The sequence below is a fragment of the Pteronotus mesoamericanus genome, unplaced genomic scaffold (genome assembly GCF_021234165.1).
Source record: "Pteronotus mesoamericanus isolate MK-2021 breed Mesoamerican mustached bat unplaced genomic scaffold, CSHL_Meso_final contig_50, whole genome shotgun sequence".
In the NCBI taxonomy this organism is placed as follows: Eukaryota; Metazoa; Chordata; class Mammalia; order Chiroptera; family Mormoopidae; genus Pteronotus; species Pteronotus mesoamericanus.
In genome coordinates, this window is record NW_026555186.1 from 7,156,950 (window position 1) to 7,175,322 (window position 18,373).

Here is an 18,373-nt window from a genome sequence, read left to right on the forward strand (position 1 = left end):
CCCATTGCAGACTTGCCTTGCAGAGAGGAGTTGTTTGCCCTGTGCCATGTGTCAGTAGCATCATTTGGAGATACACAAGTAGAAAAACTGATAGATTCTATTAGGTGCAATAATTAAGTATACTTAAAAAGTGTTGTCTTCTTTCTGGAGATTAAATATGAAAAGAAATATTAACAGCTTGCCTCTCAATGCTAAATATCGTTTTTTGCCTCTTGTTTTTCCTCTTCTAATTTTTCTGCCCCTCCCATTATACTGCCTTAGCTAGGCATCCAGGTAGGAATCTAATGCAGACACTTGGCCTCTTATCTTTAGAAGTTACTGTCCTTTCATAATCAGCCAGTTGCTGATGACTTGTGTATATGTCAGCATGGAACCTGAGTAAAGAGAATTGAATTGAGACAGGACAGGAGACAGGGTTTTTTGAAAATCAGATGACCAGAGAGAAATCACATTGACAGCAAGGTGGCTTTCTTCAGCTACAGGTTGAGGGCTTAAAAAAAATTGTTTTTTAACCAGAAAATTTCTTAAGCTTGGTTTTTTACTTCCTCAGTTTAAGTTGGTCAGAAGCTTAAGTTCTGCCATATTTTTATATCTTGACTTACAACTGATGATTACCATAGAATTAAGGTACAACCATTTTGGAAAGGTTAAGTAATGTTCATTTTGGAGATTTTAATACACTCTAGCTCATTTCCCCCCAGGATGACTCTTGGTGACCTTACCTGTTACTGAAGTTGTTATCTTCTGGAGGTCATATCTTATGCCTTCAATTTCTTCACATTATGTAGTCTTTCATGAGTGAAAGAGGTTATTTCTCATTCTTACATGACACTTTCTAAATACAAACCTGGAATGGTGTTTCTTAATAGACCACTAAGAAGTACACTTGGTTATTTAATCAAAGGGAATATACCAGAGAACATAAGATTATATTTGTTTGTAGATGTTGTTTGTTCTGTTTTTTGAGATGTTTGCTTATGTAATGCTCTTCTCTCTTTGATGTCTTTAAGCTCCAGGGGATAATGGACTGTGTTCTTTTCCTCCTTATCAGTGGTCTAAAGGAAGCTAGAGTCTGACTATTTGATATTAAGTGGTATACATCTAATTCATTAGTAGAGTATTGGCCAGAAAACTTCATTCAATTAGAAAAATATGTATTAAATGCCTTTTTTTTTGGTACTTAGAATTGTTCTGGGAAATGAAGAAACATAAGTGAATGAGACTTCATCGTGAGAGAATTTCATGGAGTAAATCAGATTTCCTTTAAATAATGAAAATGAGTTTCCATTGATTTCTTCATTGTTTACGAATTTATTACCACAAAGACATAGACAAAATTAAACATCTATTCTCTCTTTTTCAGAAGCTAGCTGTAGGCCGGTGTTAATACAGAGTGACTTTAGAGCAAACAACATTTGATTGTTTGGGCATTAGAACATAAAATAAAAAAAGTAACCGAGCAATATCTTTCACACATGTCTGGAATGGTCAGAAAATTCAATGACACATATCTGTGAACTATTACTGAAAGACTTTTCCATGGTGTATCACATGTCTTATCCCTTTGTCTTTTCAGATATCAAGAAATGAAAAAATGTGGAAAATTTGGTTCGATAAGGAAAACCCTGAGGAAGAACCTCTCCCCAATGCCTATGACAAATCCCTTGACTGCTTTAGACGTCTTCTTCTTATTAGATCCTGGTGTCCTGACAGAACCATTGCCCAGGTATGAAGTACCTATTAAAAAAAAACTAAAAGAATCTTTTAAAGGAGAATGTCTTTTTAAATGTAAAGAAACATTTAAGATGGTAATTCCAATGAGATTTTCTTGTAGTCTTCCATGTAATTTTCTAGCAATAAAATGTGAAACATGGAAAAGTGAGCAACAAATAAATGTACTGAGGTGCACATTTAGGCTAAGTGATTTAGTAATCTTCTTTGGTGCAAATGGTCCAACAAGAGTGAGTGAAAAAACCATGTTTTTAAGGTTGGTGTATAGATATAACATAAAGGAAATGTCTTATTCTTCTGTGCCATTTTTATATTAATTCAGAAATGATGTGGCTGCTTTATTTTGCTAGTGATAAAACAATGTTCCCTAAGTAGGAAGAATGGGAGGTTGCTAGGGAGGAGAGAGACTAGAGGGGAAGCAGGTCACTGCCAAACCGGTATTCATTTCCCCAGAAGGGGTCACAACCCTTGATGCAAGGGAGGAGGTTGGCCTAAAATTCTTTAAATTGTACATATTTTACATATGGTTTAAATGTGAATCCTACCACCAAAAGATCCATCTTTTTAAATATCTTTAACCTGCTGGCCTACCATCATGGAAATTTACTGAAAAAAGACTTGTGTTTTGCTTTCACAATGAAAAATTTAACTAATATTCCACATGGGTTGATTCTTCAAGGACTTCTCAAGGGAGCCTAGGAGGTAATGGCAGGCAGGGTTTCTAATAGAATGTAGGAAATGTTCCCCATCACTCTCCAGAGGGAGTGTTAAAAATGTATGGAGTAACCGTCTCCAAGCCCACTTAGGTACTGTGCAATAATGAAACAACTAGGTTTGATGATTTATTGAGAAAAGGGAAAGGACTTTCACAACTCAGGACAAGGAGATCACCCTTCCTTCAGTTTTTCTTCTCAACTTCATTACTTTTATTCTGCCCAAATGAATTGTCAAACAGTTGCCTTATTTAAGGGCAGTATAGAAGGTTCAAATAAAATTGTTCGTTCATTCGTTTGTTTGTTCCTTCCTTCCTTCCCTCCTTCCCTCCCTCCCTCCCTTCCTCTCCTCCTCCCTCCCTCCCTCTCTTCCTTTCTTTATAGATTATTTTTTTTTCATGTAACATTTTATTTGATCCAAAGCTGAAATTGAAGTCTTCCATGCTCCTTTGCACCTGCATCCTGGCTCTGACATCCAAGGCTGATGACAGCCATGACTTCCTAACCGGTCTCTTATAGTCATTCTTGTCCATTCTAGTCCATCCTGTGTGTTCTAGAAGAAATGGGAATATGATTATGCCCTTCCCTTAATGGCTTTCCATGACCCTTATGATAACCCAGGTCTTAAACCATATCTAGAAGGCTCCTCTGGAAACATGTTCTCTCCTCTAAAGTCCTTATTCTCTGATTAGATTCCTTTAGTGAATCAGATACCTTTTGGGGAGGTGTAACAGAAGATCTGCAGTATAGACATATTCAGTCCCCATTCCCCAGAAGCATCAGGCTTGCTTTCAGCATTTTGTCTGAGCATGACTGTGCGCATTAGGGAATATTCAATTTCCTGGTTGTAGGAATGATGCTCTCTCAGGGTTTCAATTTTTTCATATGTAAAGTAGGGACAATAAAATCTAATCAGGATGATTAGAAGACATTTTAATAAAAACAGTGCATTTAATGATAATAATGAGTATTATAATTATTATATATCAATCTGAAAATACACAAAGATTTTTTTTTGGGGGGTTTGCTAACAAGGCTCAAATTCCTGCTACTTTAGAAGGTAATGAAGATAAAATAGATGTGGAGGGATGACAGCAGTAAAAAAAGATTACCAAATGAAAAAAGTATAAGATATATAATTATGAAAGTCTCTGCCCTATGTAACAGGCAGGGTTAGTGTGGACATCACTGTGATAACCTACACAAATAAATTTTGCAAACCACACTGCATTGTACACGTGAAGGACTTACAGCAAGTTTTGGTGACATGTGTACCATTTTTGACAGGCCCGGAAGTACATCATGGACTCCATGGGAGAAAGCTATGCCGAAGGAGTCATCTTGGACTTGGAAAAGACATGGGAGGAATCTGATCCACGGACACCACTCATCTGCCTCCTGTCTATGGGCTCAGATCCTACAGATTCCATCATTGCCTTGGGGAAGAGGTTAAAAATAGAAACTCGTTACGTGTCCATGGGCCAGGGTCAGGAGGTCCATGCGCGCAAGCTCCTGCAGCAGACCATGGCAAACGTGAGGCCGAATGTCTACTTTTTTGTTATGTTGTTCATATTGCAGGTTATAGAGTTAACAATGTCAGGAAGGAACATGTGAATTGTTAGGAGTTTAAATTTACATAGTGCTGTTTACTAAATAAGAAACATATATCTGTTAGAAAATGTTCATGGAAAAACAAATACAATTTACAATATTTTTCTGTTGAGCCTTGACTTACGGAAAACTTACCCAACTGAAAATCTTATTTCCTAACCAGCTTGCATAATGCTAAACCCCATTCCAGATTCCAAACCCTCACTGGGGTCCAGAGCCCTGCTCCCTCTGTTATATACTCCAGCCCCTCCAGCTTCCCTCTGGAATCCTCAACACTCCAGCATCTATAACACCAGGGTCTTTCTTCGGTTCCAGAATGCAGTCTGTCTCCTGGAGCCCCCAGGCCTGGCCCAGATCCCAGAGGCCAGGAATCTGCCATTACCCTGCAGTGGTGCCAGAGGTTCTAGGGCACCTGGCCTGCTGCTTTCCAGGCAGGGTTCCAAATGCCCTTTGAGGATTGCAAATTCTACGGCACGCAGTGTTTAGGCCTAGCTTGGGAGCCACTAAATTCTGGAAACCACATGTTGACCTTGCTAATAGGAGGGCTTAGTTCAGAGGTAGAGCACTTTCAGGGACTTAAGTTAACAGGATGCTGGAGGTCGTCCATTTCATTTCTAGAACTCGCCTCCTGGATAAGGCTCTTCTGAGTGCTTACCCTGGCCTAGCCCTCTCTGGGGTGTCTAGCTCAGCCTGGGGGACCATCCCTGCTCCCCTCTTTTCCATACCTTGGCTAAGAAAGGAGGGGATGCAGAACCACTTGGCTTCTCGTTCCTATTCGATAAAGTGACACACAGTCTTAGTTTAAGTCCCTTTCTGGATCAGACCCTACTCCTCTTTCGTGTGTCTGCCTATCCTTCATATCTCAAGACTCCTTCTGTGCCCTCCAGGGACTCCCCATGCTGAGGCAGGGCTTGGCTTTCTTCCCTTCCAACCTGCAACCACTGGCCCCACCATGAAACCACTGGGTTCTAGGTCACTGTTGCTCAGTCAAGAACCTTACCATTGTGCTGCACCTAGTCCCTTTCTCCTGCTCTAGAACTGAGCCCACTGGGTTTAGAACCTCCATATTTACCTCGAGGCTCTACCACCAGCTTTGGTGAGAGACAGGGGCCCTTCACATGGGTTGTGTTGTGTCTGATGACCTTAGTTTGCAATGGGAGAGGGAAGGCTGAAGGGGTCTGACTGAAGTGTTTCTGGAGGTGAAAAAAATTCATCTCTATTTAAGACTCCCAGGTCTGGTCTGACATGAGGGCTTCTTGGTAGGCCTTGATCTGAGCCTCTTTCTTCCCTACTTCCTCTCTACTTTCTCTATTCCTCTCTCTACATATTTCTGCATGTAGAACAAAAATACTAACATTAACATGGCACTTCTTGAATTTAAAATATATAATCGTGTAGCTAATAATAATATAGTTTCAGGCAACCAAATTAGAATTTAAATGGAATATTTTTAGCCTTTAGTTTATCCATTATTATTAGCATGATTATAAGTTGTCAGGGACAATAGCTTTTTAAAAGTTTTGTAAGAAAGGTTTGAGGCAATATAACAGAATGAACCAGGTACCCAATAGTAGTAAAATGGATGATCCGTAAGAACTCAAAACATTTAATACAGAGTGCAGCAATACAAAGGAAGAACCTAGGCCGTGGGATTCTGTGGGTGAACATTGAAACATCAAAGTTCCCACCTAAGATACTTAGATCAGTATTTACCTGTATGCTAGATGAAGGAGAACAACTAAAGCCTTTTCTTGTTAAATTTTATATTTAATTTTTTTGTTTTGAATGGGTACTCAGTGTCAATTTATTCAAAGGACAAAAAAAATAGTTTATTTAATGTGGTACATTCTTCCAAAGAAAATGATAAGGGGATATGTCAAATTCCAAAATGAGCAATTTTATATGTAACTACTAAAATTTTAGATCTAGTGCTTGATTTTTTTTCTTTGAAAAAGAAATAACTCAGGCTGCACTAGTCAAAACTAAATGATCCAAAGTTAGTGACTCAAGAAAACAACTCAGGATTATGATCTGGATATTGTAGGTAATATTAACAAAAAAAATTCTGTAGATTAGATACTGAGTCAATTATTATTGTATGACCTAAGATTTTGCCAGTGCTGCTTTATACAAGGAATATTCTTATGCTCATAGAATAATTTATGAAAAAGATGGCTTATTTTCTAAGGCTTTTGTTCTTAAAATGGTCAAATTCCCCAGTGAAAGTTCTTCCATCTTTTAGAGTGTATACATGCAGCTAACAGTATTCTGGGAAGTCAGTGGGAGTCATGATAGGTGAGTCTCAAAATCAGTGGGAAAATTTTTTTCACCCATTTTCAGTGAGGTTCCTATACTGTGATGTGCTGGTGTGTTCCAGTCCAAATGCTGTCTGTTTTGCCTTTTAAAGGAAATCAGCTTTCCATCTTTCTTTAGGGGAGGCAGGGGCATGTTGGGGTCTGGACTTGCAATCTTCTTGTGTGACCATCTTCTTTTCTGACTTCCTGAGGGACCTCTTGTCCCCTATTCTTGAGTGTTTTGGGAGTTATGTGGTATAATTCAGGTTACAGCTCCGCTTTCCTGTCAGTTGAGGAGTCAGCTTTCTTGAGTTCACTTTCTGTGTTAGAGATAGTGTCTTCGCCCTCACTGTTTTTGTCCTTAAGAGTTCATGCCTTTAAAAAAGTCCCTTTGCTGTGGTTTTCATGGAATTTGGGGGAGGGAGCTGAGCTAAACGGATATTTTCAATCAGCATGTTAACTTGCAAGTGCTGTTATTTCTTTTTATGCTTTACTTTTGTTATTTTCATGACTCCTACCACATATTATTACAGTTGGTATGTTATATGTAGGACCAGTATAGGGAATAAGAAACAATATACCTATTTCAATTAAACATTCTTGTATCCTTAGATTTGACCTAGATTAATTTAGTGTTTAGTGTGCTTTTCTGTTCAATTTTAATTACTTAATTTTTAAATAACGTACTAATTTAAATCTCTGGGCAAAACACAAAACAGCCTCATTTCCATCCACTGTTGTTGACTCAGGGAGGATGGGCACTTCTGCAGAACTGCCACCTGGGACTCGATTTCATGGATGAGCTAATGGACACTGTTACAGAAACCAAGACTGTGCATGATGCTTTCCGCCTGTGGATGACCACTGAGGTTCATAAGCAGTTTCCCATTACACTTCTTCAGATGTCTATTAAGTTTGCCAATGAGCCTCCGCAGGGCCTCAGGGCAGGACTGAAAAGAACATATGGCGGTGAGTGGAGGAATACTTCCAAGTTTATTGGCGTTCTTGCACTTAAATTGTTTTCTTAAAGAGCTTGTAACAACAGAATTAGCTAGGGCATAGTTACAGCAAATAGTACTATTATTTAACATGATGAGGACTGGAGAGCCCCTTTGTTATGGTCCTTGTGGAATGTGACCTGGCAGTGCTAGGCCTGGCTAGAGCTCAGGATTTCCCACCTTCTATTTTTCTTGTTTTCCCAATATTGCTCTACTTTGGCCTATACTATTCTCTGCTAGACACCTACTTTTTTGGGTTAATATCTAAAATTGATATTTTGGTCATGTATGGACTTTTCCTCCATACCTGAAGGAGAATGGTAGCCTCTTCCAAGAGGAGAGGATGAATTAAAATTATGGTCTGCCCTCATTTCATGAAGCCAAATGTCAGAATGTCAGAATGGAAGCTAAGTCAGCAATCAAACAAAAACAACAAAACCAGACCAAATGCCCTCCATTCAAAACTGGAACGGAGATGATTCCCTTTGCCTTTGCTTCCTGTACTTCATGGCTTCCCGTCTGGGGCTCATGGTCATGAAAAGAGCCTGGACCACTGAGTCAGAAATTCTGCTTCTGATCCTCTCTCAACAAAATGCTTTATTCTCTTGGGTGTTAGTCATTCAAACAACTGGAGTTTCAATTTTAAAATAGGGACAATAAAATCTATCCATGATTATTGGAATATAGTATATGTAATAACAATAATGAATATAATAATCATTCTATATCATCCTGAAAAATCTACAGAGTTTTTTTGGAATTATTAACAGGACTCAAATTCCTGCCTGTTTATAGGGTAATGTCAGGATAAAATGGATGTGGAAGGATGATGGCAGTGAAAAAAAATTACCAAGTGAGAAAATATATGATTTTTTTACATATGTAATATAGATATATTTTATAATCATAATTATTGTTTCAAGAATATATTTAGGTTGTCATGGGCTTCTATACCCAGTATTAACAATAATATTAATTAAAATAGTGTATGTACATGCTCCAAATAATAATAATTTAAACTTATTATTATTATTTAGTGGTTGTTATAGTAGCAGTATTCATTTTACTGCCATCATTCTTCCTCCTCTGTTTTATCCCCACATTATCTTGGTAGATGGGCAGGAACTTGATCCACATTAGCGAGCCCCTCCTCCCCTCAAATCTCTTTGTGGGTTTCTTAGAGAGAAGTGCCCTCTGGATACCCAAAAGTGAAATTACAGTTGCTGTATGAATGCGATAAAAAATAATTTAAGATAAGTGAAGTTTAATGTTAGGAATTTTCAGAAAGCATTAATAACTTATAAAAGTAACAGAAAATAAAGAGGTTTGAGAGATGATACAAGTTTTCACCCAGCTCACCTCAACAGGTGTGAGCCAAGACCTGCTGGACGTGAGCACGGTGGCCCAGTGGAAGCCCATGCTGTACGCCGTGGCTTTCCTGCACTCCACAGTCCAGGAGAGGCGGAAGTTTGGTCCCCTGGGGTGGAACATCCCTTATGAATTTAATCAAGCGGACTTTAATGCCACTGTGCAGTTCATCCAAAACCACTTAGATGACATGGATATCAAAAAGGTACTGTGCGTGTACTGCTTCATGCCACTGGTAACTGCGTCCTCAGGCTAACAGGACTCCCCCACCCCCAGCTTTGGAGTAAATCTTGTGAGAGTGATGATTTTCTGTGCTTGCAAAATCATTTTCTTTAAGTCATAGCAACTTGGGTAATACTTTCCTCTTGATTTTTAGCTAAAAAGTAAACAAATTTTGATTATCTTTTTTATTCCTTAAAGTCAAGTTGATATTACACATAAGACAACCTAACAGAGTTCTTTAGAAGGTGGGGGGAATGGGTGGGGAAACTTTTAAAAAAATCTTAAAAAATGAAAATAAAGTCTAGATTACTTTTGACGTGTGTGCTTCTTAAAGAACTGCCCTGATATTCTAAAAAAAAAATTTAGAAATTATTTTTTTCTAATTGAAATTAACCTATAAAAATGTGAAGCAGGGCCTATTTCAAGTTATGAGGCTGTGCTTTGAGTACTAATCACTTATGTTTGCCTAATTAATTTTCTTTCTGTACTGTTTACATTACGAATGAGTGAGTGACACTAATGACAATGAGCACGTGGGTGTTCCTTGGCAGGGAAAATGAGAACAAGACAGTAGTCAGTTCTACACAATTATTTCTCCATTTTCCCAGGGCGTCTCCTGGACCACCGTCCGCTACATGGTAGGCGAGATTCAGTATGGAGGCAGAGTCACTGATGACTACGATAAGAGGTTGTTGAACACATTTGCTAAGGTTTGGTTTAGTGAGAATATGTTCGGACCAGATTTCAGCTTTTACCAAGGATATAATATTCCAAAGTGCAGCACAGTGGATAACTACCTTCATTATATCCAGGTTTGTCAATATCAAAGTTTTATCCAAGAGTAAATATCCTCAGCATTTGACCTTTTGGTTGTTTATTTACACCACTTACTCATATACTCCCTTTAGTATAAATTTTAATGGTGATACCTATTGAACCTTCCACCTTAGATGCTTTCTTCATATGTTTATATTTACCTAATGATTATAATAGTTATATTTGTTCTGTATGAATGCCTTCCCCCCATCCTCTTTTAATGCTTCAGTGAAGAATATTCTTTGGGGAAGTGATTGATTGAGCAGATGAGGACTGGGGAACCTACACAAATTCCCTGGAGCTCCCTACCTGTGAGACTCCAGTGACCTGTGATAATAGGGCAGAGACAGCCTCCACACAGTCTGTTCTAGTATTCAATCCACATACTTTACTTTGTGACATCTGTTCCTTAATCCCAGCCTAATGGACAGTGTGTGAGTATGCGCAAGAGTCCATTCATATAAGAGCTTCCTCATGCAGCACCAGACACTTCTTCATAATGGCGGGGTGGTGAGGGGCTGTCCTGGGGGGAGTGGTTAGCAGCAACCCTGGCCTCTCCCCACATGATGTCATATGTGCCTTACCCAGTTGTTACAACCAGAACTATCTCCAGACAATGCCAGAATCACCTAATTGAGAAACACTGCTCTAAGAAAGAGTAAGATGGATTTTGACAGGAAATTTGGGGAAGAAAATTGATTTGTGTTTCAAGGTAACTACAGTTTCTGTCTCTATACCCTGAATTCATTAGATCATTGTTTAGCCATCTCTTTTGCCTCCAAGATTTATCTCAGAATGAACAAGCTAAAGCGCGACAGCCCCAAAGGGCTAAATTTATTAGTATATTTAGAGGTTCTGTGATAAATAAATGTGATGAATTTATCATATATTACCATCTCTATACTTTTAGTAATTCAAATCAGGAAATACATGTGTCTTAATTGTGCTGTATATGTCTTTAAATGATTAGCACTGAATAAAAAAGTGCCTTTGAGGTATAAATTTAGATATGCCTGTATATATATAATCTCATTTCACAATGTACTTGAGTTCACGCATAAGAAGACATTATATAAAAAGGAATAAAATAAGGGAGTAAAAAGGAGGGGAACTATGAGTAAGACAACAATAAAGATTAGGATACAATTCACATGTAGAAATATATGTCAAATTACAGGTAAATTTTCTTTTTGTCCAGTAGCTGAGGGAGAATTTTGCCTGCTTGTTTTTGCTGTTTTCCTGACTGACTCTATTCCTCTCTTAATATATTTCTATTTTCTTAGTCTCTCTCCAGGAGAATACAGTTCCTTTATTTGGGCCCTAATTGCCCAAACTGTCATTTTCCAGTATCTTAAAAACATAGTAACCATTAGTTAGAAAACATTCATTTAAACAGCTGGCTCGAATTAGATCGGACCTCCAGAAAACAAAATACCAATCCCTATCTCCCTCTCTGTCTTACATATTATAAAATAAGACAGTATCTTTTTGATTAAATTTGCTGGAGGTGCAAACATTAAAGTACCATAAGCTGAAATGTTTTGCAATGTTAATTTTTTTCAAGGCTATTTTGACTTTTTTTCTGCAGAAATTATCGAGGTGGTGGTCTGATACAAATAAGACATCTTTTATAAATGCATGTTCTAATAAAAGCATGCTTCTTTCCTAAGACAGCATAATTTAACTGGTCCTTATGTCAGGAGTCTGTGCTTACCGGGGTACTTGTTGTTCAGAGTTTGCCCGCCTACGACAGCCCCGAGGTCTTCGGGCTGCACCCCAATGCTGACATCACGTACCAGAGCAAGCTGGCCAAGGACGTGCTGGACACCATCCTGGGCATCCAACCCAAGGACAGCTCTGGTGGAGGGGATGAGACCCGGGAGGCCGTGGTGGCCCGGCTGGCTGATGACATGCTGGAAAAGCTACCCCCTGACTATGGTCCATTTGAAGTGAGTCAAAATCCTGACAGAATGTCCACTGTGGATGTGTCTGTTTGGCTGGGGGAATGAGGAACAAGGGCAAACATAATTTTTCTGAAAAAAAAATTATTTAAAAAACTCACTTCCTGAAAACCCAGAAAAAGAAGTTTTATGAATCTATAAATATGATCATTTTGACATATAAATAATAAGACTTGATTTGAGTGTTAATATTAAAAATTAAATTACAGGTTTATATTTTTAATTATGATGGGTTAGGATTCCTTTTCTAGAACTTTCCCTTGAGGTGCTTCACATTGTTATTTGTTGAAAGAAAAGTAGTGTATTTTTAGAGTTTAGCACCTGATTATTCAAAAAATATTGTGTAATTTAATGTATACCTTAAAACTCAGGCATTCTTAATTTCCTTCAGTCTGTATTTTTATCATTAACTTGCTTTGCAGCTTCCTCCTCTCACAGGTTTTAAAAACTAGTATGTCTTTTTAATATTCAACTAATTTCTAAGCAATTTTATGATTATGAAATTTAATATTTTAGACACTTTAGAAAATTGTGAAAAGATTTACCCGGATAAAAATTTAAAACTTTTGATAAAAGCAAAAATAACTGGCCTACTTTCCATATTGTCTTAAAAGATGATCCAGACCGAGTGTGATGAGTTTGTCACAGGGTCACCTTATTTCTTTATGCATTGTCCCCTTGCCACCTGCTTTCAAAAGGAAACCTGCAGGGTTTTGTTTCTTCAGCATCCTATTTCTTTTTTCTTTTTTAATGAAGCAGGCCATTTTGGTTGCTAGTATGACAGACCATACTCAAGGACCTATCACCAAGGGAATAATTTCCCTGGGAAGAAATTCTGATCGCTTGCTTGGAGAAAATCAATACTGCAATCAGCTTTCACAAACACCTTTCATTATAGTAACAGGAAGCTGGTCATTCATGTCTAGCAGTGGTTGAAATATTTATGAAGCATTAAAAATATCTAAAAATGTAATAATTAAATGCAGAAATATGGTAAGTAATGGGGTTTAGAAATGTCTCCCTCTTTTTGCTGAATTTGTCAGAGCTACCCTTGGAGAAAGCAACTCAGCCTACACAAAAACTGACCCATAGAAGATTCTCAATTAAAACCTGTAGGATGGAAATGATTGGGTGCGCAGGTGGGTGGATGGATGGATGAATAATTTGATGGAAAACAGAAAGCTCTGAAAATATATGTATAGTTTTTTGAGGCAGCCAGCAGAATGGTCATGTCTGTGTGCACGTCTGTGTGTGTCCATGTGTGTGTCTGAAAGTCTTAGATTAGCAGTAAGTGAGTATTTCCCAATAATCACAGTTGCTATTTAAAAGGCTGCATGGTTGTGGCCACACATTTTTTTTTTTTTGAATTAATGGCTGCTTGTTCTTTCCTACATGGGATGAAAAATCAACTGGTCATCTAACAGATGTTCCCTTTCTTATTTCTTGTCTGTTTTTCTGGCAGTGAAAAAAAATAAAAATTTAACACATACAGAATTGTAAATTTTGGGGCCTTTTCAGAAGCCCCAGTGACATAAACATTAACAGCTTTCTAATTTATGACGTGTGCTGAATGTCTCCGTGGCAGGTAAGAGAGAGGCTACAGAAGATGGGGCCATTCCAGCCTATGAACATTTTCCTCCGGCAGGAGATAGACAGAATGCAAAGGGTGCTCACCCTGGTCCGCAGCACCCTGACCGAGCTAAAACTTGCCATCGATGGCACCATCATCATGAGTGAAAATCTTCGTGATGCATTAAATTGCATGTTTGATGCCAGAATTCCTGCTCAGTGGAAAAAAGTATGTTGACGTCTCTGCTCTTATTCTACCTAATCACTTTATTGTGGCGAAGAGTTGCAACTGGCAAGTGGAAAGCATCTAAGGATAATTTACTTAAAAGTGTTCTTTTGCTTAGGGACTAATCCCCTTATAGTCCTATATTTTTAGATTATAGGTAGGGAATGAAATTATGTGGCCTCTCCCACATATCAGGCAATCTACTGGGCAATTTACATGTATTATTTCATTTCAGTCTTACATTTTATTGCCCTTAATTTACAGATGAGGAACCTGAGGTTGGCTGAGGTTAAATCTTTTCTCAAATCACACATTTAAGTAGTCCAAGAATCAGAATTTAAATCCAAGCTCTTGGGCTTCAAAGCCCATGATACCAGTTTCATAGAATAGAGTGTTTGGAGATACACACACATTTAAACATTTTCTTTCCTTTGTAGATATGTGAGTATATATCTCTCAAAATAACAAGTGTGCTTACTGATTACCTGTTGGTAATTGTGTCACATGAGAGATTTGGTTTTAAGAAATAATTTTCTACTTGAAAAGTAAAATAAGGACTGAATGTCCTTTTAAGCAGGAAGACGCGTGTATTTGAGGGGGCAGGGAGCCTAAATGACATAGTTTCTTTGTTCTCCATTTAAGCCTCTCTGTATATTGCATGCAAGTGCATTTGTGGGGAGATATAAGTGAAATTGCAAGATTGATTATGGTGGAGATAAGACCTGGAAAAGCGTAGGGGTGTTGCTGTATTTTTATGTCATATTTCCTGAGAAATTGGATCTGTCATATGCCATCACCTGGGGTGACTCTGCCCCTGCAGTAGGAACTCATCAAGTACTTGACTCACAGCTCTTTCAGAAAGTCTCTGCTCCCCTTCATAAGTGCATGTACTTTGCCCTCCCGGAAGTTTTGGCAGAAGGATGAAGCCGGGATGGATGGCAGGTAGGGAAGTGTGACAAGCTTTACCCACTTGCGATCTGAAGTCATGGACGCAAAGCGAACCACATCTGTGCAGTTGTACAGTTTCCTCCAGCTGCACTCAACTGACTGGGAGTGGGCCAGGGAAGGTGAATGATCAAGGTCGTGCCATGTTGGGCTTCCCCAGGCTAGTGCAATGGAAGATGTGTTAGTTTTCTGGGGTTGCTTAATGAGCTGCCACAGACTGAGTGGTTGAACAATGGCAATTTATTGTTGCACAGTTCTAGAGGTGGGAAGTCCAAAAGCAAGGTGTCTGCAGGGCCCTCCTGCGGTGACTTCTTATGAAATGAGAGCACCAGAGCAGAGCAGGGTGTGGGCTCTCTGCAGGCGTCTGAGCACCAAAAGAAAAAGAGAAAGTTGCTATGCTTCTGAACATGTATCTCTGCGTTTCATGCTGCTGATGGGACTTTCCTAATCACCTACTGTCTTCGTGCTGATCTACTGACACACATTTTAGGTTACTTCTATTTCTCGACTACCAATCTTGGGGTCCTCGGCTCCACACAGTTGCAATGGGACCCATCTGGTGGTGGCTCTTCCACCATATGGCCTGTGGAGCCGTCAAAGTCAGGAGCAGGGAGAAATGGATAGGGTGCACTGGGTCTGACCTCCATGGATCAGAACAGATGCAGGGACCCAGTGTGACTGAATGGCAGACTGGGACGTGTTGGGGGATACTTCCCACATGGGAGGAAAAGTCGCTGGTCATTTAACAAACTGTCTCTGTAACACCTCCCCTCCCCTAGGCCAGATATGTTTTTTTAAGTCCTTGGAGTAAGGTGACTGAGGGGATAGCGAAGCCCGGAGTGTTTTGTAAATGGAGCTCTCACTCCCTGGAAGGAAATAAAGTTGTGGAGATAATGTGCTTCGCCCAAGAGGACAGTGTTTGATGAGGACAAGGCTTAAAGTGCAAGTGTGGGATTGTGTGAATTAAATGGCTTGTTAGAGATCAGAGGTCATGAGATAAGAAGGTAGGGCATTAAATGGGTCATTCACATGGATCCTGGTGTCACCAAGAATGATTAGTGAAAGGAAATAAATGCAGTTAATGGGTTATGAGCTGAACTCTGAAGCCAGAATACCTGTGTTCAAATTGTGCCTTTGCCACATCCAAGCCATGCAAGCTCAGATAAGCTGCTCGACTTACCGTGCCTAAATTTCCTCATCTGTAACGAGGGAATTATTATTAGTCTCACCTCTGCTATAGGCCTTGTGAGCATTAAATGAGTTGATGAATGTAAAGCACTTAGAACAGTGCCTGGCATATGGCCAGTGTTATGCACGTACTTGCTATTATTATTCTTAAAAGCACATACCTCCAGTACCACCACCACCGTTACCACCGCCACCACCTCCACCGCCACCACCTCCACCACCACCACCTTCTTCGTGACCACTACTTCATTACCACCTTCATCATCGTCCCTTCCAGGCCACCAGCTCCACCACCACCGCCTCCGTCACCCCCACCCCCGCCATTTCTGTTACCACCACCATTAGCACCACCAGCATCTCTGCAAGCACTGCTTCCATCAGTAGCACGTTCGTCACCATCACCCCTACCACCAGCGCTCCCACTCTCACCACTCTGTCACCACCACCTCTTTTACCGCCATCATCATCACTAACATCACCACTGCCTTCTCCACCAGCATCTCCATCACTAGACCTTCATCATCACCATTTATATCATCGCCATCATCCTCATCCTCAACCTCATGATTCTTTTGGGGATGGAATGGAAGAGCAAACCAGAAGCCAAATTCCTTGATAAATAAGAGGGAGTGACCAGTGGGGACAGAAACAAGAAAAAGTGAGAACGGGGTGTCCAGAGTGCCTGAGAGTCAAAGGAAGGGAATAATGGGAAATGATAGCTTGTCAGAAACAGGGATGTCCATTCCTTCCCTGGTCCTGATGGCTGTGCAGTAAACAGCATCTAACATCCTGAGGGGCTACAAAGCCCCTTTTCTGGATGAGCATGGGGGAGAGATTACAGAGGATGTGGGGGGAATGTTCAGGGAAGAGGTGGGGTTTGCTGGTCATGGCATTGAGGATGCTGAAGGTGCAGTAGAAAGACTTGGGAGGGCAGCGGACTGAGGTTTGGGTCAGATTGGGGGATGTACAGAGAGGATGGCATTTAGAGATGAGACTGGGTCATGGGGTGACTAGGTGCTTGGCCTTTTTGAAGTTACTCAGGTTATTGGGAAGGTGAGACTGGATGGGATTAGAACTGATAGTCATTCAGAAGAGGCCCACTTAGTGCTGAGCCTCCAATGTCTCACCCAGGGTTTGGGCCGATTCCAAGGCAGTGTGCCCCACAGGTAGCATAAAGTATCTAGGGAGTGCCCTTCCTATTGGCTTCTCCATCTTATTCGATGATAGTACTATTTATCGCTTTAATCATACAGCTTAGAAACTCAGAATTTCCTTTGACTGGACCCCTTCCTCACCTTTCACCTTAGCAAATTTATTGCCAAGGTCAGAGAGTTTTCTATCTGAATTGCCTCTCCTCACTGCCGATGACAGAAGGAGAACCTACCTCGTCACTGGCCACTGTTTTGTTACCCACTAACCTGGCAAACCCGGCTTGGTCAGCGCCTCAGAGACTCTGGAACAGGGGTTCTTGCCAGGAGGCACCTTCTCATTGATGATTCCCTGTGTCCTCAGAACAAATGTAGGAGCAACACTTGTCTTTATAACATCTATAAATGTTGAATAGAATGAGTTACCTAATTTGAAAAATACAATCAATATGCTATCAGTCTTTGGAATCTCAATTTCTTTTGAAAAATAGGAAAATAAATTTAAGATATTTGAAATTTAAGTGGTATATCTATCCAAGTTGATCACTACATTTATTCATACATAAGATACTGCAATTGCAGTAAGATGTTATAAAATATGATTTGGAGATACCCACCAATACAGCTGCTGATAACATTAATGACATATCCATGCCAGTTGTAACAACAGGAACTCCACATGTGAATTCAGGAGGAATGTTACAGGCAATGAATGTATTTAATTTGTTGGTAGTAAAGTGACCTATGTTTCTATTTCTGCTCCTTCATCAGAAGAAATCAAAGTACATTCTAAGGGACAAAAACTTCAGAAAATAATTGTTGTTTGCCTCATTAAAAATGATAAATGGAAAAAGACTTCTCTGAGCTGTTATTCACAGAATATATTTTAAAGTGTTGATTAGACCATGAGCACATTTATGTAAATAGAGATCTTGTTTTATACTGTATCTACTGAAAATGTAACCTAAGGAAAATAGTTGAAACCAGTTAAATTTAATGCAATTGTTTTAATTGCTCTATAGCAGAATTGGGGAGGAATATGTTTGTAAGTGGAAGGTGATTCTGTTGACAGCAGGCATCTTGGACAGCATCTGAGCTCTCAATCGATCTGGTATTCATGTGATTATTAGCTGATTCTATCACATAATCTTAAGGATGAAGACTCGTTTGAAAACTTAAATTTCAGAACCCCAGGGCAATTCATGTCTTAGGGACTTCTAAATTCTAAAAGTGAAATTGGTATTTTATCATTTTTTTCCCCCTGTGAACATAGCCAGTTAGCAAAACTAAACCTGTGCTAATTGTTTTAATGTGTGTATTTCAGGCATCGTGGGTTTCAAGTACATTGGGTTTCTGGTTTACGGAACTTATAGAAAGAAACTGCCAATTTACCTCTTGGGTTTTCAATGGCCGACCCCACTGCTTCTGGATGACAGGCTTTTTTAACCCCCAAGGATTTTTAACTGCAATGCGACAGGTAATAGCTCTGATTTATACCTGTTGTGTTATTATAATTTTAGTCTATAGAGTTCTCTTCATTATAGTTTTAAGGAATATAATGAGACAGAGAATGACTGTCTCTT

General features: G+C 39.5%; 1 protein-coding gene across 1 annotated transcript in view; it reads left to right on the plus strand.

The window, feature by feature from the left end:
- The window catches only part of DNAH5 (dynein axonemal heavy chain 5), a 248,071-nt gene that overhangs the window by 220,695 nt on the left and 9,003 nt on the right, over positions 1–18,373 (plus strand). Inside the window, exons 72-79 of the mRNA XM_054578641.1 lie at positions 1,577–1,726; positions 3,732–3,977; positions 7,099–7,318; positions 8,715–8,920; positions 9,546–9,749; positions 11,487–11,702; positions 13,300–13,512; positions 18,115–18,267. Coding sequence (XP_054434616.1) covers positions 1,577–1,726; positions 3,732–3,977; positions 7,099–7,318; positions 8,715–8,920; positions 9,546–9,749; positions 11,487–11,702; positions 13,300–13,512; positions 18,115–18,267 — 1,608 coding nt within the window. The remainder of the gene's footprint in view (positions 1–1,576; positions 1,727–3,731; positions 3,978–7,098; positions 7,319–8,714; positions 8,921–9,545; positions 9,750–11,486; positions 11,703–13,299; positions 13,513–18,114; positions 18,268–18,373) is intronic.